Genomic DNA, 26,626 nt, shown 5'->3' with positions numbered 1-26,626 from the left:
ATATATTTAGGCCTTGGTACATTCCTAAAGGCCACAGTGATGTCATCAAATGTCGTGTTTTATCCGATCAGCTGTCCAAAATCTGAAGATATTCCCTTTACATTCATGAGTCAAAGAAAAGCTGTAAATCGTCACAGATTAGAAGTTAGTACTGGGGAGTATTTGGCTTTTTTGCTTCATCAAAATAGTTGCAGATTACTTTCCTGTTGATCAATTAATTAGTCTGTTCATCCCTAATCTGTAAATTCAATCTTTCTTCTCCAGTCAACAGATCACAGAAGAAAGACGTGAAGGCAGCATTGTACATCTCAGATGGAACGGAGAGGCTGTGATTAAGAATGGAGGATTTCAGGCGGACGTACCTGCGTCTGTGTAAGGAGGGAGGAGTGGAGCCTCAAGAGGGCGTTGTGGCTCAGCTCCAGGAGAACAGGGCTGCTCAGGGCTCCAGGCTGGACCTGAGTGGACAGAGCCTGTCTGCAGATACCTGCTCTGTGCTGGCCAGGGCCCTCCAAAAAGACACCGTCTTCACAGAGGTGTCACTCAGTGACTGCATGCTCAGCGAGGAAGGTATGTATGTCTTGAAATCCACAGGCAGACTACAGTATATATACCCTGGTGTATCATGTTGTATGTTGCACAGCAAAAGATAAAATAAGAATCCTTTATCCAGCAGGGAAATTTGCAGTGTTACACCAGCAAAGAGGGTAGCACCATAGCAAGAAGCATCAGTAAAGAAAAAGCAAGGAATGATAAATAAGTAAACAATATAATAAGTAAAGCAGAGTAAACAGACAATGGTTGAATTTAATATTCTTGCATATTGCACAATTCAAAATAAAGAGCAGGTTTTATTAGAATACAAATACACTATTCACAATTCTAAATCCAGATATATGTTTGATACATCTTTTGATTTTCCCCATGGATAACATTGACTGATGCATTGACTTATACATTTACTTTGGCTATAAAAATTGATTTCTGAGGAGAGAACTCATTTCAGTGTGGTTGTGCTAAGTGCTACAAACTCATCTAATGCTGTTCAGTTAGGCTGACATCAAGTTGGCGTTATTCATTGTGTTAGTCTGTCTCTCAGTGCTTTCTGACCTCCGCCCCTCACTGTGAGGCTCAGTCTCAATCGCACCAGCTCCTACTGCAGATAGAAATCGTAAAAAATTTAGATTTTTGGACAAGAATGGAGCCCTGTGGCACAGAGGAAGAAGGTATATCAAGCTTTGATAAACTCACAATACTTGTTGGTAAGGTAAATTCATTGTTGGTGTTGGTCTTGGCTCTGCACATGAGATTTGATGACAGTAAATATAAAATCATATGTAACAGTATCAGCTTCCATGCTTGTGTATGACTCTCAGGTGCCAAAGTACTGCTGACTGGACTGTTTGGCAACACAACTGTGAGAGTTCTGGATCTGAAGGTAACTCTTGTCAGATTACACTGTCCACACACAACTCACTAATTATTTTTCATTTTTTTTAATGAGACGTGTATTGATAGTCAGGTGATGCAAAATATTGTTCACAGGGGAATAACTTGAGATCCAAAGGGGCTGAAGTGTTGGGAAGGCTGTTGGCACATAACAAGACTCTGCGTAGGTGAGAACGATGCTTTGTGTGACGACGTTTTCTGTTGTGGCAATAGCAGACATGACTTTTGAATGTATTTTAGTGTGCAGTGTAATTTTTGTTTTCATAAAATATCAAATGAAAAACATGAATTTGGACAAAGATTCTTAGTTCAAGGTCCACTTACTCACTTTTCACAGTGCTTTCATCTACATCTCGTGGTCTTTGAGTTTGAGCAACTCTATCCTATTTCCAAGGTCAAGAAAGAACTCTACAACTTAAGTAACATTTACAAATGTGTTTTTTAGAATTGAAATAAACATATAGATAATAAATATATGAAATTATATTTGATATGAAGTAATTGATTTACAAATCTGTTTCCATTTTGACATATCAGATGTTGTTTGTGGAATTGGTACATTTATTTGAGGTCCCTCACTGCTGGTTGAATTATTATTATTTTTGAATCGCTGTGGAAAGAAACCATGCATCTACTAATAAAAGATATGATGCAGCCATTATTGATAATGCTGAAGAAGTGTTTAGACTAACCATTATTTCCATTGCCCATATTAGTCTGACAAATAATGGTATATATTTTCTACTTTCATTTAACCAACAATCTTGCCTAAGTTGGATGGTTGCCTGGTCTGCGCTTTGCCCAGTTACCTGAGAAATATATGTGTAATTGAGTGTGTTAGCATGAAGTCAAATCTTTCACTGTCACATCTGCTCACAGCTTGGACTGGTCAGGAAAACATCTACTAATGCTTGACCATCTCACTTACAGTATTTATCTTCAAAGAAAGGATTTCCGATGAGGACATAAACTGAATTTTGAATACATAATAAGCCCACACTGCAACAGAGAACAGTACCCCATTAACCCATTATGCCTAAAACTTGTAAATACTTTTTCTAGGCTGGTGTTGGAGTGGAATGCCTTGGGGGTGTGGGACGAAGCCTTCTCACTCTTTTGTGAGGGTTTGGCCTCCAATAGCGTGCTGACTCAGCTAGACCTGCGCAACAATCAGATCAACCACCACGGAGCATCTGAGCTCGCTCTGGCACTCAAACGCAACAACACAGTGGAAGTGCTAGGTGACACACAATGAAATACAATCTGACCTCTTCACTTTGTAACAATCTGGCATTTACAGGAAACTGTTTTAGTAATATCCTTTACACAATCATGTGTTTCACAGAGTGGTGAACTTCACCCTATCCTTCATACCCAATCAGTGAGCCTGATGCTGAGATTACACGATGGAAAATACAAACAATCAACAAACAAAATCAGTTCAAACTGTTACAGGCTTGTAATGGTTGGTTGTTAAGTACATTTTTAAAGTGTCAAAGAGGTATAAGAGTTCAGGTTTAGGTCACATTGCAAGAGATTCCATGAGTCTGCCACACTAAGTAAAAGCAGTCCTTCCAAATTCAGGTCTGACGTGAGGTACCTGAAGAACCAGCCAGTTCCTGGAGGAGGTTAAATATTCATCATGGTTCCAGTGTAACATAGAAGTAATATATGATGGTAGTTTTCTGACCAGGCCTTTATAGACATACAGATACCAATGCTTAGTGCGTCTGTCAGACAAATGATGAGTCTGATCCACATCTTCGAGTGTTAAAGAACAGATTTTTGTTGTATTCTGGTGTATATTGTGTGACTGAGTGATGATCTCTCCGGTCTTTCTGATGACTGCATTCACAGATCTGAGGTGGAACAACATTGGTCTGCTGGGTGGCAGGTCTCTGCTGGAGGCTCTGCAGAAGAACAAGACCATAGTGCAGCTGGAGATGGCAGGAAATAACATACCTAGTGACATACTCAAAGCACTTGGTAAGGTGTGTGTGTGTGTGTGTGTGTGTGTGTGTGTGTGTGTGTGTGTGTGTGTGTGTGTGTGTGTGTGTGTGTGTGTGTGTGTGTGTGTGTGTGTGTGTCTGTACAAATGTGCCCTAGTCCTTTCTGCTCTGCATTACTAGTTGTAATTTATTTTCAAAGTAAGTTGTTTTTACATTTCTTGTGTGTTACACTCCCCACAGACAGGCAGCTGCATTCTGTCTGCCTCCTTAAAGGGGAGGTTCAACTAAATTAGAAAAATCCCAAAACATACCTTTTCACTCTGCTGGAGAGGTAACCCTCCACTCAGATAGTTTGGGTTTTAGTTGTCCAGGTTTTGAGATGTCTGTCCCTGAGGTTTCTTTCTTTACCCCACAGCTACTGAGGTGGAATTTAGTTTGTGCTGCACACAGCACTGAATACGAACTCACTGGCCACTTTATTAGGTACACCTTGGACCCCCTTTTGCCTTCAGAACTGCCTTAATTCTTCATGGCATACTTTCAAGAAGGTGATGGAAACATTCCTCAGAGATTTCGGTCCATATTGACATGATAGCATCACGCAGTTGCTGCAGTTTTACAGCTGCCCATCCATGATGCAAATCTCCCGTTCCACCATATCCCAACGGTGCTCTATTGGATTGAGATCTGGTGACTGTGGAGGCCATTGGAGTACAGTGAACTCATTGTCATGTTCAAGAAAGCAGTTTATTCTGCTGGAAGTAGCCATCAGAAGATGGGTACACTGTGGTCATAAAGGGATGGACATGGTCAGCAACAATACTCGAATACTCGTGGCGTTTAAACAATGCACAATTGGTACTAAGGGGCCCAAAATGTTCAACATTTTTCCAATCTTCTATTGTCCAATTTTGGTGAGCCTGTGCGAACTGTAGCTTCAGTTTCCTGTTCTTAGCTGACAGGAGTGGCACCTGGTGTGGATTTGTGCTGCTGTATCTGCTTCAAGGTTTGACGTGTTGTGCATTCAGAGATGGTATTCTGCATACCTTGGTTGTAACGAGCGGTTATTTGAGTTACTGTTGCCTTTCTATCATCTTGAACCAGTCTGCCCATTCTCCTCTGACCTCTGACATCAACAAGGCATTTTCGTCCACACAACTGCCGCTCACTGGATATTTTCTCTTTTTCGGACCATTCTCTGTAAACCCTAGAGATGGTTGAGTGTGAAAATGCCAGTAGATCCCAGTAGAGGCCTTAATTTTCAATTCAATTCAATTCAATTTTATTTATTTGTATAGCGCCAAATCACAACAGAAGTTGTCTCAGGACACTTTCCATATAGAGCTGGTACAGACCAAGCCTTAGCTTTTCTAGGACACAAGTTTGGATGCTTCACACATTCATCACGATGCACAGTTTCTTGGCACAATATTATCACATCCTACAGTAGATAGGACCTACACCATGAGGACAGCTGCTGGTGGGATATGGTTTTTGTTTCGCCTCAACTTCGGCCTTATATTCAGAGGAAGTAATAATACCTCTAACAGTATGGCTTCAACTTAAATCATGTTTTGTTACGTCATTACTTGGAAAGTATTAAGACTACCATAATGTGGATTTGAATGTGATACTGATTATCACTCAGTGATACCTGTTAGCATTCTGTCCTCTGCTCTGGACCCATGTTTCTCTCTGTTCACTCATTACCATTTTTGTCCTGTTGTTGAACAATTGCAGAGCAGACCACAGGACACAACTCAGACAGACAGTCCACTATGAGAGAGAACCACAGCAGAAGCCAGGTCCTTACCAGGGAGATCCATACACTAAAGGAGGAGAAAGGCCGACAGGTAAACCCCACGATGAAGAATGAAACAACCCTGATGCAATACAGGAACACTGGTGGATGAAGACTGTTAAAAGGAAATCATAAAAAACAAGGAGCCCTAATGAGAATCTGGCCATGCGGGTGGATGCAGAGGTTTTCAGGTCTGTCTGTCCACCACTCTGACCCAGACTGACATATCTCAACAATTATCAGATAGATTGCCATGAAATTTTGTTCAGACATTCATGGTTCTCACAGGATGAATTCAACCATGTTGGTGAAATTTAGTTGATTTTTTTGTATGAAATATCTCAATAATTATGGGATGGGTTGCCAAGACTAAATGAATGAATCTTATTGACTTTTGTGATCCCTGACCTTTCCTTAAATGCCACCAACAGGTCAAAATGTTCACTTATCTTTTGAAATATCTGCATCCAGTTGATGGGTTGGCACACGCTTTCGTACAAACCTTCATAAACCCCTGATGATGAATTGCCCTGACTTTATCTGTCGCACCACAATAAGGTTGACACTCTGGGCTTTTAGTGAAATACCTTAACAACTATTGTTTGGGTTGTGTGCAATTTGGTATAGTTATCCCTGGAGCCACCAGCAGGTCAGAGTTTTCACTTCGCCTGTAAAATATTTTATTTTGTTTTATTTCATTTACTCTCTTATTTTATTTAGCCCGTAGGTCCCATTTAGAAACAAGGTCTCTTCTTCCAGGGAGTCTTGGTCAAGATGGCAGCATAAGCAGTTTCGCATAGAAAAAATACATAATTGCAGCACAAGGGAAATAGTAAAAAAAAGAGAGGGATACAGGCCATACCAGCAATGTCAATAACATGTTCCTCCTTAAGTCAAGGATTATGTGAAACAGCAGCATGTTGATGAATTTGCATACAGTGTTTGTACAGACATTCATAGTTCCCACACGATGCATTCTACTACCTTTGGAGATCAAAAACAGTGATGTTCCCATCAGCCTCAGCTGTGTTTTATGTTAATCATCTAATTACTGATTATGATTAGGATTGTATGATGTCAGCATGCTAAGGTGTGAAAATACAATGGTGAGCATGGCAAACATTATACCTACTAAACATTAGCATGTTAGCATTGGCACTGTAAGCATTTAGCTCAAAGCACCATCGTGTCCAAGTGTAGCCTCATAGAGCTACTAACATGGCTGTAGAATGAATTGAAACTAAGCACAGTCACTGTGCTCTGATAAGGACACAGCTTTTGCAAATGCATTTAAAGCCTGCAGGTGGTGTGTTTGATACTCAAAAGAGTTTGGGGCCTTTTTTGGTACACATAACATTCTGGGTGAAATGTCACTTTGAGCACAGATTAGGTATAAGTTTGTGGTGATGACTGTGATTGTTCCTCTGCTGTTTCAGTTCTTAAGCCTGATGGAAACCATAGACAGACAGAGGGAGGAGATGGGACGTTCCAGCAGGTGAGTTTACATGTCACTGTGTACAGTCACTGGCCATAACCATAGTTTTATAACTGAGAGGCACTACCACATCTGCCTTTAACTCATTATATTTGCACTAAGGAAATAAATGCAGTTACATGTAAAACTCATATAGGGAGCACAATTTTACTATGAATACCTAAAACAACAACTCTTCACCTTCCCCATTTTGTATGTGTGACTTCATGGCAATGACCTTGTTACCTCTTTTCTGTTTGATTAGGTCCACCTCTGTTCAGATAGGCCAACTCCAGGAAGCTCTGAATGACAGGAGGTCAGCTGTCAACTCTCTCACTGCAAAGTAAGCATTCAATTTTCCTTTATTCTATATTTACAATATGAAAAACAGCACAGTCTATATCTAGTTATTCTAATAAAAGTGTCTAATAAATTTCCACTCAAGCACAAGGTTGTATGAAGGACTCCAGTATCTTTACATGTCTTCACTGACTCAGCCCTCCTGAAACACACTTAGATACTGAATATTTAATCAGGCAGTTGAAGGTCAGCTACTATTGGTTACTGAAGGCTCTCACATACAAATACAACCCTAACCCTAGCTTCCGAAAAACCTCCAATCACAGGAAGTCTGGATGAGACCCACACTATTTTATTTTATTTTATTTATTTTCATTGCTTCCCGTTCCACAGGAAACCCTGTGACTGCATTAATCCAGCAGTCTATTTCAGTTTTAATTCGACTGTATCTCGTGTCATAAACGGTTACATTATATTGTAAAATGTTACACTGTAGTGTTGGTGCCATTATGCACTTCAAGAATAAAACCTGAAAATGCCAGTTTTGTAGTAAGGAAAGTTGTAGAGGAGTCAGTGCCACACAGGATCAATGAGCCTCTGGAAAGCCACATCTCGCACATAAACAAGAGTCATTACTTTTTTGAAAAAAATCATCAGACTGGCAACTGAGGGACGTTATGCCAGAAACAGTTGAGGCTGTCCATGCAAAGTCTAAAGGCATAGTCACATTACATTTAAGTTGAATGAAATTTCCCTACAGTCTGCGCGGAGAAAGAACGAGAACAACACTACAGTTTGTAGTCTGACAGTGTGATAATGAATTAAAAAAACGGTGAAGGAACAAGCTAGAATATTAACGGCTACATTTCCAAACACAGTGCAGCAGTGTTTCAGATTTGAATAAAGGTGATCTGTGACCTGCCAATCCACTGGAACCAGCTGGAGATCCCAACACAATAGGAGTCACATGTTTGAATTTGTCCATCGTTTGGACTTCAGCAGAAGTGAATTGGAGACAGAGCAAATATTTGTGAACTGAAATGTAATGTCCCTTGAAGATCCAGTTTCCACCAAAACCATGAACTCCCCTTGTGCTGCCTCATTTGAATGAACCTCCCACCTCCCACCTGTGTACCATGCACTCTGACCAGACACTACACACATGTGCAGGAAGATGACAAAAAAGAGTGCTGCTTGTGTTGGTCCTCGAGATGCCAAGTAAATATGGCCGTGGTCATCAGCTCCTCAGGACATGCATGGGTTAATACTGCAAGTGTTTAGACAGCTTTTCCTTCTCCATGCACCTTTCAGTTTGGTGATGTTGTGCCAGAATGTCTGCTGCTGACAAGTAATATACTAAAATGTGATGTCTCAGGAGCCTCATCAAACATAACAAAATAATTTTAGTACAGTTGTTTTATGAAAGCAGATTATTTCATACCTGTCCTGATATCCTCTCACAAAGGTGACACATCCTCTTTCTAGTTCGGTGGGGGTATATGAAATAATGTTGCACATTCAGCAAAAAGAAATGCTGTTTTGGCTGGCCTATGTGTGGGTGTACGTGCTAAGTTCTATGTTATCTTGAGTACATTAGATGTCTTCACCTTCAAATCATCAATGCGCTGCTCATTAGTGTTACTTAAAGTATGATAAGAAGCACATACAGTAACTCTAATCACATCATGCTGTGATGTTGTGCAGACTGCAGATGACAGAGGCTGCCCTTGCCCTCTCTGAGCAGAAAAACCACAACATGGGGGAGCTGCTGACACGAGTAAAGGCTGAGAAAGAAGAGCAGAGGGAACGACAGAGCAGAGAGAGGAAGAAAGAGCAAGAGGTATGGACAGATTGGCGCAGAGACAACAGTGCAAATGTGATTTGTCCAGGAAACAATTTCAGCAGATTTTCCACGTGTGATTCATCCTATAGGTAGCCCATGAAAACTTTCACATGTGGTGATAAATTGAATCAACAGCAGTGAGGAAAAATGGCTTTTTCTACTGGCTGTTTTACTGTGTGAAACAAGGTCACATAATCATGAAGAGGGGAAATATTCAACCTCCAGAGACAAGCTTGTTGATCTTATGACGATCTCAGAATTGCTATAGATTTTCTAAGTTCCCTACACATCATAACTCTAGTGTCATTCATTACACATTTTTTTCATAAATAGTTTCCTCCATAAATGCAAATGTTGTAGCACATGACTTGTTAAGGGAATTATAAGAGCATGCACATGTTACAAGTGAGATTCTGGTAATAATAATTTTTTATGTGCCCTTGTTTTTTATGATCAGTATTTTATTTAACAAGTAACAAAACAACACAAACAAACAAGACTTTTCTATCTATCTATCTATAGAGAGTGAGGGAGATAAAAACAGACACTTAGAAAGGGGCATTATTAAATAAAACATTATAACCCATTAAACAACTTTTCATAATAATGAGTAATAATGAGTTTTAATAATTTCTTCAGTTATTGTTTCATTTCTGTTATTCACCTCACATATGGACCCGGGCAGTATTACTGAAATCAACTTTGCAATACCAAGAAGAACATCACTTTAGACTTAAGACACAGGCTGACATCAAAATCCTGCAAAACAGTAACACACTGACAAGTTGTCAAACACAAAATCCAAATCATTTATGCTTGCTGAGATATTGCTGTCGTGAATGAAGGGACCTCATGTGTTTCTATCATGTAGGACAGTACACTCAGAGAGGGAAAACTACTCCGAGAGATCCAAAACCTGACAGAAACCAACGTCCAGCTCAGGAATAAAGTAAGAGTAATGTCTATTCAGAACAGTGTGGACTTACTGTATGTCAGAGTATTTGTACCAAAATGGTATATGCTAATCCTGAGCAGTGCACACACAGACCAAAGTTGCATTGACCAATGTTAGGTGGAGGAGATGGAGCGCAGGTGTAAGTCTCAACAGCAGCAGATCTTTGAGCTGAAGCAGGAGCTGACCAACAGCACAGCAGAGCTAAAGCTGCGACTGGCCCAGGCAGATGGTAACACACACTCACAGAACAAAAACACATTCTTTATTACAAAGAGAATGGCATTTTTTTTCCACTTGTAACCCAGCAGAGATTTCCTGTGTGTCATCCTCTCACAGACCGTCTGGAAATAGAGAAGCGAAGGTCCAAGCAAGCTCTGGAGGACATGGATAGTCTGCGCCAGAAGGAGGTGCTCTTTCTCATACATACACACAACCCTCCTGTTCTGAGAGCTGTCCTCTTCCCTCTGTATAGAAGAGACAGTCTTCATTTGCACATGCTAGCTAGTCACATGCTTGCTGCTAATTTGCAGCATGCTGTTCCATACTCCACACATGATTTGCTGTTAATATCACACATGTGCCTCCCTGAGCATCCTCTATGCCCACAGCAAAGACTGTCACACCCTTCGCTCACACCAGCTCCCCCTTGTGGATCAACCTGCTATTCAACCCCTGTCTGTTCTTGTCCGTATCAGCTATAGACGGCATTATCCTAACGGGACAAAAGTTTCAAAATAACAAAAAAGGAAAAGTTCCAGATGCAAAAGTTTGGCCACCCTGATGGTCAGTACTTAGTAACACCCCTTTTGACTAGTATCACAGCTCATAAAGGGTTTTTGTAGCCAGCTAAGAGTCAATTTAGTTTCAGTTCTTGTGTGGGAAATTTTTTGCCCATTTGTCCTTTCAAAATGCTTTTAGTTCTGTGAGATTCATGGGCAGTCCGGCGTGCACTGCTCTTTCGACGTCTATCCACAGATTTTCATTGATGGTTAGGTTGGGGGACTGTGAGGGCCATGGCAGAACCAAGAAAGGAAGGGATATTTGTAGTGCTGTCAAAAATATCGCGTTATTAACGCTTTAACGCAAATCAATTTTAACGGCGTCAATTTTTTTATCGTGAGATTAATGCTCTTTGTGACCTAGTGAATTTGTAGTTTTTTATAAGCTGTGACCACGGCTAGTAATGTAAGAAAAACTACAGGATCCAATTGTAAACCGGAAACAAAACAATAGGCACGCCCCACGCACGTGTTTGGTCTTGCCTGCTCTCTAGCTGTAAAAAAATAGGCTACCGGTTTGTGTGGATGTCAAGCGTGAACCGCCGAACATGGCGAATGCGAATTCTCCGCCGCCTCCTTGTCAAAACCGGGCGACAATGGATGGCTTTCGACAGAGGCATATGGATGCTATTATGTTCAAAGGAAACTAAAGAAAGGAAAGTTTAAGCCATGGTTTAACTGCACTATAGCCTGAGTCCTAGTTTACAATGATGTGCACTTTGTAACTTTATTTTGGATCACCCTTTTTTGATCCCTTAGAAAGGGTTGTTGAAGGGGCTTTTTTGTAACCAAGTATTTATTTTTTGTCATCTGTTTATTGACAGTGTTAAATTGTGTGAGATTTGATTCATTCTAATGTGAATGACTGCTCAAAGTGAGAATGTTAGTGTGAAATATAACACTACACATTGTTTTCAATAAACAAACATTTGCCCAAAGCAAGCCTATCCACTTTTCCATGCTGATAACAGTATTAAAATGATTATTCAAGGGACATTTAGAATAGATAAAAATGTGCAAATAATTTACAATTAATCGTGAGTTAACTATGACATTTATGAGATTATGCGCAATTAAATATTTTAATCGATTGACAGCACTAGATAATAACACCATATCAATGTTAATGTTAAACCTACACAGAATTATCACCTGAATTTGCTGCTGTCCTCAGTTTTACAGACCTTTTATAGTGAGTTTCAGCTCATTTGTTTTCTGGCCATTTTGGCACAATCCCCTGCTGTCAGAGTGTCATTTTTGGCCAAAGCAGGCGGCTGTTTTCAGCGAGTAAGCTCTAAAAACCCACCATACACTACCTGCTCAACACCAAACAGACAGACACTAGCTGATGATCAAAGATGATCACTGTCTAACTGCTAGATGTATAAATAAGCAACTGTTCTATCAACTTAAATGGGATTTTACCGATTTTACATCATGAAAGTGTGTTTCCAGGTATTGTGGAGTACTAGTGCACACCTCCATGGCTCCAAAAGTGTGTCAATTAGTGCTGTCAGGCGATTAAAAAAATTAATCTAATTAATTACAGGATTTGTAATTAATTAATCACATTTTAATCTCATATCTGCTAAAGGTCCCCAAATAAAGAATTTGAATTCTAGGACATTACAATTCACTGACATTCACATTACAGCTGGTGAATTCTTTTCATCACTGTAGTTCTCGACGGTAGCTGGAAATTAGAGTCAGATGACGCCTCTTTTAGGCCCTCGTCTTCCACGATTGAAATCGGCCTGCAATCAGCAGCAACCCACTTTGCGATTGAGTTTGTCAGTTTTTCTGTCGTGGCTTTGCTCATTCGTTTTCCTAACTCAGCAAGTGTGGGTTGGCGGAGTGAGCTCACGGTAGCACTAGCGGCACTAGCAGCAACGACATGTTTAGCGTTTAAATGATAATTCAGGCTGGAGCTGCTACGGTGATAGGAAAATTCTTTTTTACACAAGGTACAAATCACTGCGTTCTTGTTAATAGTCCCGTCTTTGTTCTTTTTATAAATAAACTTGCCGTTCAAAGGTCCAAGTAGGCTTGCCTCGCTCTCCGGTGTCGCATCCACGTCTGTTGTCACCCTGCTTTTGACTAGTGGCGCAGGTAGGATGCGACCTGCCACTGCAGCCTACGTGTCACTCAAAGGGCCAAATTTAAAATGCTTGCGCATTGACTTGCCACTCATGATTAATTGCGTTAATTTTTATAGCGCGTTAATTTGCAGCGTAATTAATTAATCTAATTAACGCGTTAAACTGACAGCCCTAGTGTCAATCCCTATTAAGCTGCATATTAACATGCCCAACTTTAGAGCAGAAATAGACATGTTTACAGTGTGGGGAAAAAACCTCAGGAAGTTACTGTGCCAAGCCAAGAAATAGTCCTCCACATACAATAATGCCCTGTAAAACAACAGTCTGCTGTTTTTTATACTTTAGTTTTAAGTAGTTTAGTGGATTAAATAAACAACATATATTTTGCTAGTTGTTTCACTTTTCTCTATGTTATATGGAAACTCTATTGTAAGAGATGTAGACTAGATCACATTTCTGTACAGGTGGAGCATGTGAATCGACACCTAGAAGAGGCTGAGAGAGCTCAGCAGGAACGCATCTTCAAACTGGAGGGACAGCGGATACAACTGGAAGAGGTCAGACTATGGAGTACTGTGTTTAAAAGATACACACATAATGTAACACACACATTTAGTCAACAAAGTAACTGTTAATAACAGAAAACAGATCCGAGATATTTTTTAAAGCCAGATTTCCTGCATTTAGTGGTTATGGTGTGGAGTGGGGGCTGCACGGTGGCGCTGCAGGTCTCACAGCCTCACAGCAAGAAGGTCACCGGTTCGATTCCCGGGTCGGGCGGGCCTTTCTGTGTGAAGTTCTATTTCATCCTTCCTGACCGCCAGAGGCGGTGCCTTAAGCACTGAATGACTCCGTCTCGCGCATGCGCAGGTCGAGAACCAATACCAACAAAAAAAGTCACCTGTGAGTGACCCCCTGACGACCCCGGACAGGCTATAACTTCCGGTGTCGTCAGAGGATCTGTTCCTTTTTTCTTCTCGCTTCGCAGGTATACTACGGTCGTAGCATTAGCTTTAAGCTAATTATCACCGTACTTAACAGTTAGACGCTTGTCGCCGGTAGCCTTGTGACCGCTCATTGCTGGTCGGAGCTGCGAGATGCTCGCCCTCCAAGGGCTGCGGCAAGCTGTCCCTCCGGGAGGCGGTGTGTGCTGTCTCACCGGCATCGCTCCTTTCTTCATCCTCATCTCACGGTTGGACTCGACCGGTAAGGTACCGCTAATCAGCGCATAATGTACTTTGTTGGTGACGGCAGTGTTTTCGCTCCCTCTCCCAGCATAGTTGTGCTCTGTTGTCTTACAGTTAGCAGCAGTGTGTCCGCTTGAGCTAACTTTGTTATTTGGCAGCAACTTTTGTTGTACCTGCTTTATCAGTACCGACCTGTTGGTGACGGCTGTGCTTTCGCTCCCTCTCCCAGCATAGGTGTGCTCTGTTATCTTATAGTTAGCAGCAGTGTGTCCGCTTAAGCTAACTTTATTATTTGGTAGCAACTTTGTTGTACCTGCTTTGTCAGTAACGACCTGTTGGTGACGGCTGTGCTTTCGCTCCCTCTCCCAGCATAGGTGTGCTCTGTTATCTTATAGTTAGCAGCAGTGTGTCCGCTTAAGCTAACTTTATTATTTGGTAGCAACTTTGTTGTACCTGCTTTGTCAGTAACGACCTGTTGGTGACGGCTGTGCTTTCGCTCCCTCTCCCAGCATAGGTATGTTGTTCTGTTTTGTTATGGTTAGCAGCAGTGCTTTCGCTCGAGCTAATCGGACTGTTTCGACAGCGTCCCTTCTTGAGTTGGAGTTAGCAACGGTGCTTGCTGTGTTAATTTGTGTTATACATTGTTTTTGAGAGTGGTTCTTCATAATTGGTAGCGCCATTATGATGTCTTCTCACTCCTGTACCGCCTGTATGGCTCCTCTGCAGCCTGAGGACGGTAATGACCTTTGCCCCTCATGTCTTGGCCTCGAGCACCTGAGGGAAGGTCTTTCAGAGGACCCCTGCATGAACTGCAGCTTCATGCCCCGGGCACTGAGGGCGGCAAGACTGGCTGGGGTGGAACATCCCTCCTGTGGCCTTGTCGGGTCCAGAGGATGACATCCTCTCAACAGCGGCTTCGGCCACTGAATTTGGGGAATATGGGACGGACGCTGTCTCTCATGACACCGTCTTCCATCCCTCAGAAGTGGGCTCTCGTTCCTCGGCCCATAGTTCAGGTGGTTGCTCAGAGGGTAGCTCCATGGGGGCCATCATTCGCATGGCCTTGGCTCGCCTGCAGCTAGACGTGCCGCAAGCCCAACCGACTCTGGTGAGCGCATTTTTCAGGCGCAGTTCAGCCCCTGCCACATTCACTGTGCCTCCTTCAGAGGAGTACCTGAAGGAGTTGCATGCATGTTGGAGAGATTCCAAGGCTCTTTCTCATGCAACGTCTGATGGCTGAACACTGGCAGCCATGCAGGATGCAGCCAAGTTGGCCTTGGCCACATGCCAGCTGTTGAGCCGACGGTGGCTGCACTCATGGTCTTTCCTGATGAGGCCCTGAGGGTGAATGCGAGGTGTCCTTCACCCCAGTGCCGTGTCACGGATGATTTGCTCTCCAAAGCGTATGATGCAGGCGATGCGTCTCTGCAGGCTTTCGCCCTAATGACCAGGGAGCTAGGGCGTGTGATGTCCACCCTGATTCAGGCTCGCCGCCAGGTTTGGCTGGCTCAATCGCCGCTCTCAGAGGCGTGCAGAAGGACCCTCCGCAGCGTTCCAGTGGAACCAGGAGAGTTGTTCGGGTCAGCCGCTTTAGAGGCACTAGAGCGGACAGTCCAAGCCAGGCAGACAAGACAGCAGCTCTCAGGTCTCCACAGGAGCGTGCCTCCCCCTGCTCGACCTAGAAGTTCTTCAGCAGCTGCGCAGCGCCGCTCTCAGCCACAGGCTTATTTTGATGGCTACCAGAGGCCGCAGCGGCCAGTGCAACGGCCAGTGCAGCAGCCCGCTGAGCGGGCAACTCAGGCTCTTCGGGCCCCTGATTGTCAGCCTTCTAGTCAGCCTCGGGCCTTGGATGCTAACTGGCGCCCCCCCAGAGCCTCCAAAGGCCGGGGGGCCAGGAACTGAAGTTCCTGGGCCGGTCGTCGGCTGCTTTTCCCAGCAGCAGCTCAGTTATTGGGCTGCTTACACCTCGGACCCCTGGGTGGTGTCCACCCTAGCCCAGGGGTACAAACTGCAGTTCCGACGCCGGCCCCCTGCCTTCAGCCGGGTCAAAATGACCATCATGGGCGACCCGGCAAAAGCCGTAGCCTTGGACCAAGGGCTGTCTGCCCTCCTGGTCAAGGGTGCCATCAAGCTGGTAGATCCCCTGTCACAGCCCGGGGGATACTACTCGATGTACTTTCTGGTGGAAAAGAAAGATGGCGGATCTCGCCCCATCCTCGATCTCAGGGGCCTCAACAGATTTCTGAAGGTCATGCCATTTCACATGCTCACCATGGCAGAGGTTCTGCGTGTGGTTGCCAAAGGGGAGTGGTTCACTTCCATTGACCTGAAGGATGCCTATTTTCATGTTCCCATCATATCTCACCACAGGCAATTCCTTCGGTTTGCCTTTCAAGGCCGTCATTTTCAGTTCAGGGTGCTACCCTTTGGCCTCTCCCTCTCCCCGCGGGTGTTCACCCGCTGTGTGGCAGCAGCCCTCTCTCCCCTGCAGTTGAGTGGCATGAAGATCCTTCCATATCTAGACGACTGGTTGGTGTGTGCGCCTTCCCAGTCTCAAGTGGTGCAGGATACGGCTGCTCTTCTGGCTCACCTAGCCCGGCTGGGTCTCAGGGTGAACATCAAAAAGAGCTGTCCGATCCCCTCCCAGAGTATCACCTTCCTCGGTGTGACCCTAGACTCTGTAACCATGAAGGCTTGTCCATCACTGCGGCGGGTGGAAGACATCCTCCGCCTCCTTCCCCTCTTCCGGCAGGGCAGGTGGTTGCCCTGCGTGCAGTATGTACGCCTCCTGGGCAAGTTGACAGCTGCCGCGAGCGTTGTTCCTCTGGGCTTGTTGTCACTTCACCCTCTTCAACGGTGGCTGAACAGCTTTCACTTGGATGCCAAGTGGCACAGGCACAGGAAGATCAGGGTGTCATGGGGCTGCCTCCTTGCGCTGTCTCCATGGAGGAAAAGGGCCTTCATGTTACAGGGCATGCGAATGGGTTCTGTTCCGGCTCGTCGGGAGACTGTCACAACAGATGCTTCCCTCTCAGGGTGGGGTGCAGTGTGGCAGAACAGAGCAGCTCAGGGGCGGTGGTCTGCTCAGGCCCGCACGGAGCATGTCAATGTGCTAGAGCTGCGGGCTGTGCACCTGGCGCTCCAGCACTTTCTCCCATATTTGAGGGGGAAGCATGTGCTGGTACCGTCAGACAACATCTCAACTGTTTCTCAAATAAATCACCAAGAGAGTACCAGGTCAATGCGGTTGCTGCAGGTGACCTGGGGCCTCCTGACTTGGGCAGCCCCCAGCCTAGCCAGCCTGAGGGCAATGTATCTACCGGGGAAGCGGAACTAGGTAGCGGACTTCCTTTCCCGCTGCAAGCCTTCCCCAGGGGAGTGGAGGCCTCACCCGGAGGTGGTACTCCACATCTGAGGCCTCTTTGGCAGGGCAGAGGTGGATCTCTTTGCCTTGGAAGAGACTACCCACTGTCCTCTCTGGTTCTCCTGGATGGAGGAGAGCAGCCCTCTCGGGCAGGATGCCCTGGCACACAAATGGCCAGAGGTTCTCCTGTACGCATTCCCGCCAGTCCCTCTGATTATGGCAACGCTGCAGAGGGTTCTTCAGCGGGGCCACAGACTGCTGCTGGTGGCCCCCTTCTGGCCAGGGCGTACGTGGTTTCCTCTCCTGCACAGGCTCTGTCACGGCCCACCATGGCGCCTCCCCGACAGGAAGGACCTCCTGTCTCAGCTGGGGGGCCGGGTGTGGCATCCCAACCCTCACCGTCTTCAGCTGTGGGTTTGGCCTCTGCAGGGCCCGATCCACTGCTGAATGAGTGCATAAGCACCGTCCAGAATACTGTTCTGAACGCCAGGGTGCAGTCTACCCGGGTGCAGTATGAGAACAGGTGGCGACTGTTCTCTGGTTGGTGGTCAGGGAGGCATGAGGACCCTGTGCACTGCTCTGTGCCTACTATTTTGGAATTCTTGCAGTCTCTCCTGGATAGCGGTTGGTCCCCCTCTGCCCTGAAGGTGTACGTGTCCGCCATTTCATCTCGACATGTTCCAGTCGATAACAACACAGTGGGATGCCACAGGTTGGTGTCCATCTTCTTGAAGGGGGCTCTGAGACTGCGTCCCCCACGACTGCCAAGAGCTCGGCGGAACGTGTTAGTGAGCTTCATGCCTTGTCGATCAGCAGTTCTTGCCTGCGGTGGAACTCAGGCGGTTCAGGGGTCACCTTATGGCCGAATCCTGCATTCTTGCCTAAGGTTTTGTCAAACTCGCACCTTAATCAACCTATCCAGCTGGCTCTGTTTGACCCGCCAGTAGGGGAAGGGGACGAGAAGTTGGTGCTGTTGTATCCTGTACGGGTTCTGAGAACCTATGTGGACAGGACTGTGGGCATACGCCAGTCGGACCAGCTATTTATGTGTTTTGGTGGTCCTAAGAAAGGTTGCGCTCTCTCAAAACACCGTCTGTCTCACTGGCTTGTGGACGTCATTTGCCACGCATATAAGGCAGGTGGTCGTCCCCTGCCTGCTGGCGTGAGATGCCACTCTGTGAGAAGTGTCTCCACATCATGGGCTGCCCTGAGAGGGGTTCCCCTGCAGGCGATATGTGCCGCAGCCTCGTGGGCGTCACCAAGCACTTTTGCTGCTTACAGTCAATGAGGTATGCATTTTGGATTCCTCGTGACTTTGTTGGTATTGGTCATCCAGTGCTTAAGGCACCGCCTCTGGTGGTCAGGAAGGATGAAATAGAACGACAGTTACGTATGTAACTACGGTTCTATGAATCCTGGATGACCGCCAGAGCGTTCAGTCACTTCCTTGTCCAATCCTTGTGGCTTCGCGAGAAGATTCTGCAGGAACAGATCCTCTGGCGACACCGGAAGTTATAGCCTGTCCGGGGTCGTCAGGGGGTCACTCACAGGTGACTTTGTTGGTATTGGTTCTTGACCTGCGCATGCGCGAGACGGAGTCATTCAGTGCTTAAGGCACCGCCTCTGGCGGTCATCCAGGATTCATAGAACCGTAGTTACATACGTAACTGTCGTTTGCATGTTCTTCCCGTGCATGCGTGGGTTCTCTCTGGGCACTCCGGCTTCCTCCCACAGACCACAAACATTATTAGGTTAATTGGTGACTCTAAATTGCGTGTGAGTGTGAGCGTGAATGGTTGTTTGTGTATATATATTTCCCTGCGATCGGATGGCGATCCCACCCGTTGACAGCTGAGATAGGCTCAGGCCCCCGTGACCCCGAAGCGGCATAGAAAATGGATGGATGGTGTGGAGTGGCCACATAGCATTGTTGATTGTTGATTGATTGTTGACCAGTTAAATAAGACCTGAACATTTAAGAACTGTACCAGAGAAAGTGACCCAGTGGAGACTGTTGATAGTCAAGGCAACATTTAGGAACCTGAAGAAAGACTGTAATCTGCTGCACATATCTCACAAAAACAAAGGATCACAACTACCAATGCTCCCTATCACAGGGAATCAAGGAATGTGAGCACAGTTACTGTGGGATCTATGATTACAGCAAGATATGCCCTGATTCTGCACATCACATATGGACATAAAGACTGAATGGGCCTGTATTTATTGAAGGAGGAAGTTGCCCTAACTGTAACTTTCCAAACAGTGCAGGTATTCAAATTCACAAGTTTGCATCTCTCAAAGTGGGAATTTCCCACTTCTCAGGTAAAGCTGGGACTGAATGTGGAACCTTAGTCTAGAGAGTTGAATTCACACTACTGTGATCAAATACAATAGTCCTGTATTTTAGGCTTATTTATTTGGGTTACAGTTACAGTTAAAATAACAGTTGCTCCTCTTTTGGTTTGGATCTTTACTGACACCTTCAGTACAGTGCGAGAAGCACTTCTGAAATCTCCGGTCTACCAATGCTTTAAATGAAATGTCATATTCTAATGTCCATCTGTTGTAGGAGCTTAGCAAAGCTAAAGCAGCTTGTGTGACTGAAAGGGCCCAGGCAGAGGAGGAACTGGGACGAGTGCGAGCACAAGTGCGTCTGGAGGAGGTGGGTTAAAAAAATCTGCACTTTCAGTTAGTAAAGTTAGTACAGCTCTACACTGGCTTTTGACCAAAGGGACATATAATAAGGTAAAATCCTAGCCTTAATAGATCCATGAGAAGCCTTTGATAACAAGTCCTGCAACACTCAGTTCTGTGTTTCACCTGACACAAGTGTCACAAGCAGGGATTCAGCTTAGATTTACCATTCAAGCTTTTATTGGCTGAGCAGGCAGAAACCCGAACTGAGATTTGCTGAAGTTCATTAGCAAATGTAGCAAAATTCAGCGTAACTGACACGTTCAGTCAACAGCTGCAGCCTCCTGTACGTCACCAAGTGCTGAAGCTCCTGACTCACAGCTATGAAGCTGATCAGATTCAAAACATAACCCATTGGCGGTCATACAGTGACACAGACAGACAAGCAAATTAACCAGAGAACTCACAAACATTTCATTTTAGCTGTTACTTGATTAACATTAGTTAGCTTCAACTGATCTAATCTGCTGCTGGTGGTTAAGTCAGTGCTTGACAGTCCACGACACATTTTGGATTGCACCAAAAGAACGTGGAAGTTGGTACCCAGTCCTTGTTATGACAAAATGAAAGTCCTTCAAAGACACGATGGTTATTGTGAAATCAGGAAAAGATTATACTAACTCAAGTTATGACTGTTGAAAATGAATTTGTAGCTATTTCACACCATGCTTTACACTAGCTGCGTTTCCATTGCAGTTGTTCGCAAAATAAAAGCGATATTTCTGAAATTTCGACAAAGTTCAAGTGCTACTTGCAGGTGTTTCCATTGAACGGTGTTTTGCGAACTAACCGAAATTCTCGTAAATTCTCGGCCGTCCCGCGAGACTTCACTTTGAGGAAGATGGCCGAAAGCGTTATGCGTCTCGGTACACTGATCTGGTGGAGGAGCCACTACGGCTGTTGCTGTACTTATTATGAACAGAAGGCGGAGGCAACGTATAACTGCTCAAAGGCGAAGCCCTTATGTGTGGCAGCGGCCACGAATAAGGGATTTCTGGGAGAAGATTGTAAATGAGGAATTCACAGACGAACTGTGGATACAACATTTTCGGATGACCCGGGCCACGTTCAACGAGCTTTGCGATGTTCTTGAACCTCTTGTGGCACCACATGTGTCATGCCCCCGGGAGGCTGTTCCTACTCGGAAGTGCATGTAAATGCGAAAAAAGTGTTTCCATTACACTTTTGTGATACACTTTTATATCGACATGTCTGAAAAACCACCTCATGAGAGCGTAAAAATGTTTTTGCGATATTTGAGAGGATTTTCGAAATATAGGTGTTTCCATTACCAGTATTTTATTGCGATATTTAGGTTTTGCGCATTTCTAGGGGTAATGGAAACGCAGCTATTCTCTCAGCACAGCCCTCTTACTTGACTCCCTCTCCCTTACATTTTATTCTTGGTTTCACTGATTCTCTGGGCTTCTCTGGAAAGCAGTGTTGATAATGAGTGGATTATCAGTCAGTTGCTCTCCATCATCTTTGTTTCCTCTGAGCAGCAGGAGCATGTGTCATCCTTGGAAGAGAAGCTTCGTTTGGTGCGTTCCTCCCTGCAGGAGGTCCAGCTCCACTGCTCCCAGCAGAAGCAGACCATCTCTGAGCTGCAGGTCAAGAACAGCCAGCAGAGCATCGAGATGGACGGTCTACGGCGCCGGATAGATGAACTCCAGCAGGTCAGGACCTACAGTACCAGCTGCCAACCTTTTAGTTTCATCATGTGACGGCATCTTAATATTCCATACGTGACCCCTGTGTATGAATGAATTATGTGTGCGAATCACCAATAGAAATATTATGTGCATTTAGTCACAGAGTCGAATCAGATTGATGTTGATATATGAATGTTGGCCTGTGAAAACACTGGATTAAATGGGGCATTCCCACAGAGATCAGAGTGGTGAGTGTGAGCTTGAAGCTAACTTGGCCAGCTGGATCCTGTCTGTGTGCATTTTGAATGCGTTGGCTGTGTTTCCTCTCACAACATTAAGATATTCGTTTTAGTCAAACTGGAAACTCTAGTCATTTTAGGTGTGTTTGGTTTTTTTTTTGTTTTTTTTAATTTAATTTGAATTTTCTTTTGTCTCTATGTTGACTTTTGAGTTTTAATGATTTCCACAGTGTTTTTTCAACATGCTGTAGAAGCATTGGAGTCTTGTGGACAATCTAAATAGGTTTATGTTGTGGCCATTGGTTTGGTTTGAAGTGTTTCAACTTTGTTTATTTAATTCAAAGACTGACTGATTTAAAATGCAGTGTCTGTTGTCACGTTTCTATAGTGTGTCATCTTTAGCCTCTGCTTATTGTTATTGGCTCATGCAACAGGATTTCAAACTTGGTGATTGGATGTTTCTTTCTCAAATGTGACTTGGGAGTCTCCTTCACCTTTTATGTTCACAAACTTGTACTTTCGCCTTTTTGTCAAAGAACCACATATTTTCTGATACTGCTGTTCATCTTTTAAATTTTTTGATTCAACTAAGAAAGTTTCACGTCCATCCAAGATGAGAGAGAACTTTCAGTTGCCTTACATTGCCTGTGAGAAAACTAATGGGACCTTTGTTTGCAGACAGATGCTGGACACAAAATAATACCCAAAATGCAACTCTATGATACACTGCCCAGTGTCACTGCCTTGGGTGTTGAACAGGTTGTGTGTTGTTGCAGGAGCTGTCGGGCAAGGACCAGGAGAAAGTGGCTGAGGTGAGCCGAGTGAGGGTGGAGCTGCAGGAGCAGATTGGACATTTACATGCAGAGAGGACGGCACAGGGAGGACTCAAAGAGAAGATCAGTGCTCTGGAGAGAGAGATTAAAGGTGTGCACTCACTGTCTCTTTAGTTTTATTGTCTTTATAGCTTTAGTATTTTGTCCTGTACCCAGGTCAGACATCATAGATTTCAAATGCATCATGAAATATTTTCTCTACCGCTGTATTTCATTCCTCTCTCCACCTGTGGTTTACCGTCCTGCAGTACTGAACAGTAACCACAGAGAGGTGCTCCTGGACAAAGAGAGCGAGATGTGTTCCATGCTGGAAAAGTTGCGGCTGAAAGAGGCAGAGATCCAGAGGATGAGGGAGGATGCAGCGCAGAGAGCCAGTTACCTGCAGAGCGCCATCCTCACCTACGTTCAGGGGTCTCCTCTAGGACACTACAGCAGCCCCAAGAAATGACCCCGAGACTTCAACCTCTCAGCTGTAACCTCTGAGCCTTCACTGGGTTCCTGAACGGGTCAGGACAGTCCGAATGGTTAATAGAAATCATCTACTTGTGAAGTAGAAAAGACTGGAACATGGAGGAGATAATTGGTGCTGTGCAATTTGAAAAGTCTGCAGTTTTAAAACCAAATTGTAGGAATCTTGTTCTTACTCCGTCAGTGCACCTCATCAATACAAACCTCACTTCTATAGCTCCAACATGTGGACTTATTTTAAAGGAGGAAGTGCTCCTCTTAACAAGTAGCTTAATCTGGTTTCATCATCAGTCAAAGTTTAAAGGATAATTCTGGTTTACTACAACTTGAGTCTTATTTTGATTGTTCTGCCCATCATTTCTGTCTGTTATGATGTAGTCACTAAGGTAGAAGCTGAGATCAGGGAAAACAATTACATCACAGTATAGAAATGAGACGAGTCACCAGCAGTCAGATGATCAGACAGGATGGAAACCAGGGAAGAATTTATCCAGAGTATCCAAAGTACTTTCTCTGGAGGTGAAAGTCAGCACATCTAAAATGTTGGTAACAATCCCTTTGGTCATGACTAAAGCAGGAAGTGGCTCTGTAAACAATTGCCAATTTGTGTTCTACTTTCACTACTTACTATAGTTTTCTCTTCCAAATAATTTTAACCGACTTCTTCCAGACCTCTCTATCACTACCACACTCGCTGATTTGCCCAGTGACTGAAATAGATGTGGTGTTGTGCTTATTAGCTGCTGTTTCCATTATTGGGAGAATAGGTTCATGAATCAGAGGTTTGGAGGCGGGATTAAGAATGGAAATGCCATCTTCCTACACATGCTAACTGCTTAGCTACATCACAGAAATGACAACAAACATACACACAGCTTTACAAATTGTTGTAAGTCAACTTATAGAAATAAATCGTGACATATTTCCTTGATTGCTGCGAAAAACATCAAACACTACTACAGCTTGTGCTGACTGAAAAGGACATCAGTTGGAGAGATACATCATTTGCTACTGACTGGTTAGGATGAACCAAAACAAAGTACTAAGCTGTCATAAACCAGAATTATCCATATAAGTCTATATTAACTTTCCTGACGTTTGCAGAGTGGGTCTGTCTGTCCATCATCAGTCCAGTAATACACTTCTGTCCTTAGCTTGTCAACATGAAGAGTCTACAACCATGCTAGTGCCAGGCATGCTGAAAGCTAACATTTGCTAATTAGCAATAAACAAAGAACCGCTGAGACTGATGGGAATTTCGCTAGTTTTGCAGGTATATGCTCATGAACCAATGTGGACACAGTGAGACTTTGACCTGAGATGAAAAGGCGGAGGATGACCACAGTCATTAGGATTCATCATCAAGGAGTGCTTTAACAAATTTTCACGGCATTTCATGTCACTGACCAATGTTATCACCCCCATGCTGCTAGCATTTGCTGTGGACATTGATGGTCCACAGAGGACAGATATGACATGCAAGATATCTTCAGATTCATGTCTAGATGTTTAGATAAATTTCTCACATTAATGCTCTTCAGGGGCCCAACAACTCTGTGACCTTTTATCTATCTCCAGCCTCAGAGCAAAATGTACATTTTTAGCCCACTACTGGTGAAGTCCTTCAAATATCTCAACACCTGATGTCATTTGAGTCCAACGCTTACATGTTGTTGGTTGCAATGAACACTTTGGCCTCTAGGGGTCACTACCAGTCCATTATACTTATACCCCTTTGTTTGTTTTTAACCAAACTTTGCCAGCTGGATGAGATTTTTACCAGTCACAAAACAACATGTTTTATCTCTTCTGGGGGTCTAGTGTCAGTTTTTAGGCACACATTAATAGAGTGATGGTCCATTGTTTTAAGATGTATGCTATCCATGCTCTTTTTAATGGAGTGACACAGTAAACATCAAAAAGAAGAAAAAGGGTCAAAATATTATCAAGGAAGTTCTTTCTATCTTGATAATCAAAATCTCTCGACTTGGAAGAAGTGCTTTTCTCACCATTATAGCCTTTTAAGAGAAAATCCTACTGGACATGAGATTTAACTGCTGCTCTCAGGACATTTTACTTCCTATGATCACAGTGCTGTCTTAATGTTGTACATGTGTTCCAATCATTGCCAAATAATGTCCACTCTGCATGTTTATCTTTAGCCCTCCCATCAACTGAGATGAACTCTAAGTCATCATTTGTATCTGTCTGCGCTTCACTTCAGTTGTGTTCATTCTAGTTCATCTCCTAAATGAATTGAAGGCAATGTAGCATTGTTAGTGTTTGCAATTTAGTTCAGGTATGCCTTAATATTGTATCTGTCAAACCAGATGGCTGCCCCTTAAGCTTCTGTTTTTACAAATTAGATTTTATGAAGAAAGTCCAAATTAAACAAATGCAGTCTTTCGTAATACAGACGATTGTTTTATATCTTGACTTTGTCTCAGATATATGATGAATATCTGTCATTTTATTTTTTCAGGTGTGTTTTTACCATTTTGATGTGTTTTTAATGATGTGTTTTTTATATATATTGAATGTGGTCATTTCTGAAATAAATTTTTAGCAATATGTGGATGATGCAGTGGTTGATTTGGATTAGTCTATCATTCTATTGAACAGATAACATGCAGGGCATTCAGACAGTGGTGTGTTGGTGGGGTGGAGATGTATGAGGTCACTGGGTCTTGAAATTATAGCCAAAGATCTTCAACTGCCAAGATAGTTCACATATATTTCAAGTCTATGAAACCGTTTGTCTACACTGTTCTTCCTACACTTGATTTCCCCATGGAATCATGTCATTATTAATCAAGTATATTCCACCAGTCTAGTAGTGCACCTATCTAAAATGAGAAAATTCATGAATGGCCCCTAAAATGCTTGTTAATAAGCATATGTTGCCCTAACATAAATCTCTAAATACAGACTGCAATGACCACACTCATTCTGGATGTGACCATTATCCTTTCAAAGACAGCAAATTAAGTCCCCTCAAGGGATTTAATGGAACCTCCTTGGAAAGGCACATTTATTTGTATAGCACAATTCAAATACAGAGGCAGTTGAAAGAGTTTTATAGAAGGGGCAGAAATGAATTTGGGCATTTAATTGATTTATTTTTCTATTCATTTTGCTTTCAAATAGAAATAATAAATTCTTTGATTTGTAAGTGATTGTGATTAGCAGGAGGCTTGTTCTGTCTGTGTGCAGCATGGGAGATGCCATGAGCTGACTGTCTGAATATTTAAGGGACCTCCTGGTTTTCTATTTTTCAAGCAAAGACTCGCCAAAATAAATATACACATGGTAAGTCAAAGTTAGGAAAATGATAAGGCCAAATATTGACCTGCTGGGTCACATTGTGGCATACGGAGTCAAATATATTATTACTGTGTCAAAAGTAAGAATTATTTTTATTTCCCAGGTATTTTTATTGTAATGGATATATAGTAATGGATATATGTAATGTAGCATATAGCATATAGCATATGGATATATGGATATATGTAATGTAATATAGTAATGGATTTTGGTGCT

The 26,626-nt window shown here is 43.6% G+C and overlaps 1 protein-coding gene across 1 annotated transcript; it reads left to right on the top strand.

Annotated features, from left to right (window-relative positions):
• The first annotated feature begins 16 nt into the window (after positions 1–16).
• Positions 17–25,270, top strand: lrrc45 (leucine rich repeat containing 45). The gene is made up of 17 exons (XM_070991212.1): positions 17–567; positions 1,374–1,435; positions 1,543–1,613; positions 2,509–2,687; positions 3,304–3,432; positions 5,136–5,248; positions 6,633–6,691; positions 6,936–7,013; positions 8,675–8,810; positions 9,685–9,762; positions 9,886–9,997; positions 10,105–10,175; positions 13,111–13,203; positions 19,770–19,862; positions 21,397–21,570; positions 22,562–22,709; positions 22,867–25,270. Exons 1-17 carry the CDS (start codon positions 339–341, stop codon positions 23,064–23,066), a joined length of 2,025 nt encoding a protein of 674 aa, XP_070847313.1. The 5' UTR covers positions 17–338; the 3' UTR covers positions 23,067–25,270.
• Positions 25,271–26,626: the final 1,356 nt, after the last annotated feature.

The sequence above is a fragment of the Chaetodon trifascialis genome, chromosome 21, assembly GCF_039877785.1.
Source record: "Chaetodon trifascialis isolate fChaTrf1 chromosome 21, fChaTrf1.hap1, whole genome shotgun sequence".
NCBI lineage: Eukaryota > Metazoa > Chordata > Actinopteri > Chaetodontiformes > Chaetodontidae > Chaetodon > Chaetodon trifascialis.
This window is presented reverse-complemented; position numbering and strand designations above follow the sequence as displayed.